This window comes from Ixodes scapularis, unplaced genomic scaffold, assembly GCF_016920785.2.
Source record: "Ixodes scapularis isolate PalLabHiFi unplaced genomic scaffold, ASM1692078v2 PGA_scaffold2__306_contigs__length_199485367, whole genome shotgun sequence".
NCBI lineage: Eukaryota > Metazoa > Arthropoda > Arachnida > Ixodida > Ixodidae > Ixodes > Ixodes scapularis.
The window spans coordinates 24,622,653-24,627,552 of record NW_024609857.1 but is presented as its reverse complement, the minus strand read 5'-3'; the positions used below and the strand labels follow the sequence as shown (position 1 = coordinate 24,627,552).

The following is a 4,900-nucleotide window of genomic DNA, read 5'->3' as shown; positions in this document are numbered from 1 at the left end:
TAAGGTTGTGAGCAAGCACTTGCTTGATGTTTGCCTTCGGGTGTTCTAGACCCTTCACACGAATGAGGCTGGAAGTCAAGAGCTTTGGAAATAAAGATGCCAGGCAGGCGCAGACGTCAAAACTTTTGTTTTCTTAGCTGTCAGTTTTTGTTGCAGGTCAACCGAGTCAGCCGGACCAAAGATTTCCTTATGATGCTTCTTCGTTCGTTACCAGAGTAAAACGATCCGAATCAGGAAGTCAGAAGAACCACTCTTTATTGCGCTCGAGCGTACACAGAGATAGGCAGTCTAGAAAAATAAAACAAAACCACGCTCGGGGAAACAAGGGGGCACACGAAGGACGCAATGACAAGGTGGAAGAAGACACGCGGGTAATACTTGTTCTACCGACACAGGCACGCGGACGTTAGATACGTGTTTGCAGGTGAAACAAGGAAAAGAAAAATAGCAAACCAAACCAGAACGAGGCGCACCAGATGAAAGAAGAACACAAACCCGCAATAGGGACGAGCGCGAACGGATATTTAAGTGATTTGCTTCCGTTGTTTAACTTCGTCAAGGAAGGAACAGCTGCTTCGCCCGAAGTAGCGGTCTTCGCGCTGACGTTTAAACGGAAAAACACAAGCAGTCACACAGACAAACAACAATAAAAACCGACAGAACAGAGATAGGGACGAATAGCACTGGAATCTTAAGAAGAAAAAAAGAAGACCAAAGCACGAGCACGGTGTAGAATGACAGGGCAGAAGACGAGCAAAAGAGGGATAGGACATCTTACAGTAATAGAGGAGATTGGAGTTCGGCAGGACATAGGAAGAAAACTTTACACAGCGCACACGTCCTCAATGTGGCAGACCACCGGTGACATCTTCGATCCGATGGCAATCGTATATACGCGTGTATAGTACGACTTCACACAGGTGTCATGGTCGGAAGCACGGAAGGCGTCGTAGGGTCTAGCGACTCATCTAGCCCCTGAAACCTCCGGGCGCTGGTCCGCCGCGGACGCGGTTGGGCTCGTTGGCGATGGCGGCCTCGGGTCCTGGCAGAGCGCTGGACTGGAAGACGACGTCGGCGGGGTTCTTGGACTCGGTGCCCTGCTCGTTGGTGTCCACCTGGGCGCGGAAGCCGTTCTCGTCGGCGGTGTACGTGACGGTCCTAGTGCGGCCGTCGGAGGTGGTCAGGGTGTACTTGCCGGAGACGCGGCCGTTGCCGTCTCCCTGCTCCTCGTGCGAATGGCTGCCGTCCTCAAGTTGGGACAGGTAGTTGAAGGCGTACGGAATCGGGGCGTACACTTCGCCACCGGCCCCACCGAACCCTCGCTGGGCGACCTGGAACCCGTGAACCACAAGGAGTGGGGAAGATCGGTTAAGCGCATGCTCTGTGTTTTTCATCAATTGAGAATTATTGGGCCATTCGTCGGTGACCAGTCTGGCACGATATGGCTTCTATGGTCATCACGGAAATCCGTGATGTGCCGCTGAATGACTGGGTTCTTGCCAAAAAGTGTATCTTAATACTTAAGTAATGCCTCTACATGATTTGGTCTTTATAACTGTTTACAACGTTCTGTTCAGTATGCCCCGAGAATTTTACCATGCCCAACTTCAGATGCAGAATAGAATATACCTAACAAAATATGTCGAATAAATATTTTTTTTTTTAAGAATCCCTTTCCTACGTTGAAAATCCCTTATTCTTCTGCTGAACCTATACCTTAAGGCAAACAGGAATGCCGCTATGTCAAGCACGGCAGCAACACAGCAACGCAACCTTCTTTGGCACTAGGTAAGCGCTTAAATACCACTGCTTTCATTTCTCGGCACTTCAGAGCGAAAAAAACAAAATTTAGCTCCTGAGGTTTTAGTCCTACATAAATTGCAGGAACATTCGCACTGCTGTGAAATCACCGTCTCAATGCAAACGTGAGACCACGTCGACAATTTTGTTTTTCTTTCGTATTGAGATGTTATTTTTCTTTAGAGCAAAACAGCGTAGATCAGTGAAATATATTTTGCCGAAGTTAAATCTAGCAGGTACTTACGCGTTCATCAGGACATCATCTTTCTATCAAATAACGTATCAGTAGTGTGTGCATGATGTCACCATTGCCAGAAGTAAGCTACAAGTATACATCCGCAACTGAACCAGTTCCTGACAATTTGTTTACTTTTTAAAAACTTTCTAAAAAATTTCGGCAAGCAGTAATAATCCAGTGTGTCCTGTCCTGTTATCTCTACGTTTCCCAGCCCTCCCCCTATCACCCCCCCCCCCCCCCACAAAAAAAAAAAAAAAAAATTGAAAGGTACTTACGGTAACGCAGACACAAGCCAGAAGAAGTGCGATCTGGAACATTTCGAAAAGAAATTAAACGAAATTAGAAACAGCTCCACCATATTCCAAAATAAAATAAGAATTAAGAGAATGTCTTCAAATACACTTCTAATGCCTCGTGGAAAAAGGGAGGGGGGGGGGGGGGCTAAATAATATTTATCAAAACAGTTCGCGCAATATTTGTATTTACTGAGGGTACCTTACGATGCTTATAATAGAACGCGCAGAGTGCAACTTTATATATTTACAAAAACAGCAATTCTAATAATTTATAAATAACCCTCATTAACTAATTAACGATGACAATCTAAGCCTCCCTCACTAAACTTTTTTTTTCTACGTTTATGTTTGAGTTTTGAAAACTGAATAGCTCCAACGGCAATATTTAGTTTCTGAGGACGCTAATTCGCACCTCTCAAAAATGAGCAACAGTGGTTGGGGATCCCACCGATTATCTCTTAAATCCCGACTCGTAAATGTTGAGCACGTTCCAGTTTTAAGTTTCATCACATATTCAGAGAAAGCTGCAAAAATATTAAACAAAAGTCTAAAAAATAGATTTAGTAAAAAAAAAAAGCTAGCTGGAAGCAAGAGTTTAGACGCAGCTAATTCCTTCATATTCTGGGAGATAACCGAAAATCGTGACGAGGTGGACGCAGGGTCGTAATCCGAGGTTGCGGGGGGGGGGGGGGGGGGGGGGGGTGCAGGTATCCAAACACCGAAGTCATCCATCCCGAGTCGAGCGTTCGAATGGCCGAGTCAGTGCAGCTCGGAGGCGTGTGGCGACGTCGACTTCTCCAACTCACCTTGTACATGTTGAACTGTCGTGCGGTTAGGTTGCTCCTAAGGAGGCAGTTGAAATATAACCAGTGAAAAGATGCTGCGAGCAATGTTGTGGATGCCTCCGGTCGAGTCCGCCTTTATAGCGACTCCACCGGGGGACAGGCCGGGTACCCTCCGACCAATCAGAGACCGCTGTCCTACATTGCGCAATACCGCCGACGACGACGGGAAGAGCCCCGTGCCCACACGACCAAGAACACCCCCCCAATAACAACAGTAACAAACAGCCCCAAAATTTGTATTTTGCTACTGCTGCTAAGGGAACGGCTACGGTGACGGCGACGACGACGTACCTGAAGCCGGCAGCGACGGCGGCGGCGGGGGAGAGGGGGATGAGACGACTTTCGCTTCAGCCCCGTCTTCTCCGGGATGGGAGGATATCCTTCACAGCCACAGCTCAAAAACCCGTTACTCTTGAGTGGGACGGCATCTTCCGCCCAGCTGCCTGCGGATTGAGAGAGCCAGAGAAAGCGGGGAGAGTGGTCTTCATGACGCACGTCTTTCCCTTATTTTTTTAAACTCATTTGAACGGTCCATTTTTTTATATTTTTCTTTTATTTTTTCACACGCTCCTCCTTCGCTTGGTGTAGCGGCCGGCTTGGCTGGCCACATCGGTGAGGTGGCTTCAGCATCCCTCCCCCCACGCACGCTGCGTTGCGGCGCGTCCTTCCAAGCCCCAGACGGTTGGTTTCCCCACGTGGCGTGCCTCGTCCAAGAACGAACGGACGAATGCTCACTTTCCGCACGGATAACGGTCTCGGGCTCACGGCCAGCCGAAAGCAGCGTGGAGCGAGAGATCGTACGGGCGATACGATCGAGGGATCGTCCGAGTGTCTTCGCGAGTCGCCGGCCAAATGGTCACGCTATGTATTTACTGCGCAGGGTTCGGTCTTCTCGTGCCGATGCGCTTACGCCACTCGTCGTGGCTAACGGGCAGATGCGGCAGCTTCGCGTGCTCGATGGGCGATCATGTGTTGCTAGGGCTTGTTTTGCGGAATGTCGTGCCGCCCGACGTTTAGAGCAAAGTCGCGTCGGATGCCAAAAGGAAGAGCCGGCGGCTCGCGGCGAGGCTTTTCTTTGTGGATAAGCTATCGCTGGGCGGGGACGGTTTGTGGGCCAGGAATCGTAGTCTGTAGACTCACTGACAGAAATGCAAGGTGCCGTCATCAAATCACATCACGTGTTCACGATTCTTGCTTTGCCGTTTATGTAATAATACGTGATTCGTTGATTCGTTCTTTGGCTATCTTATCGGCTGAATCCGCACTGTCATTGTAGGATGGAGCAGTAATGAATGCTCGGGACGCAGCACGCCCCCTGAATTTCTCAAGTTGCCGGTGACGATAGTCATTATACGTCACGAGAATTTCTTCTGTGTGTGGATAAAAGGAGGTCAGTAGTTTGTGCTTATTTTCGTGGGAAGTAGATTGACCGCGGTTGGGTCGCGCTGTTTTCCAAGTTGCGTTCTACTAACCGTCGTCAGATCAAAAACAATCAGATGTAGAAATATGGCCCTCCGTAATCAACGCAAGCTCTTTATTTTCCGCCTCGAAATGGCTGATTAGGTGAAAATGCAGACGTTAGATATGTCGTCTGAAATAACCTTTTAGGTTCCTCAAAGCCAAGTGGCAATCATAATTTCATTGTGCCACTTCCTTTTTTTTTAAATCAATCTTGATTTATATATTTTAGGAAAACAAAAACCACGGCTAAAAACCTTGCA

The 4,900-nt window shown here is 48.3% G+C and overlaps 1 protein-coding gene across 1 annotated transcript; it reads right to left on the bottom strand.

Annotated features, from left to right (window-relative positions):
- Positions 1-968: 968 nt before the first annotated feature.
- LOC120846727 (cuticle protein 10.9-like) lies at positions 969-2,355 on the bottom strand. Its single transcript, XM_040218588.3, has 2 exons — positions 2,314-2,355; positions 969-1,331 (listed from the first exon to the last, which is right to left on the bottom strand). The coding sequence occupies exons 1-2, from the start codon at positions 2,353-2,355 to the stop codon at positions 969-971; spliced, it is 405 nt and encodes a 134-aa protein (XP_040074522.3).
- Positions 2,356-4,900: the final 2,545 nt, after the last annotated feature.

Bases quoted from the DNA above. Each gene is read 5' to 3' on its own strand.
- LOC120846727 (XM_040218588.3), bottom strand. From the start codon at position 2,355: ATGTTCCAGATCGCACTTCTTCTGGCTTGTGTCTGCGTTACC. The intron at 1,332-2,313 runs GTAAGTACCTTT...CACGGGTTCCAG, and splicing joins TGGCTTGTGTCTGCGTTACC to GTCGCCCAGCGAGGGTTCGG.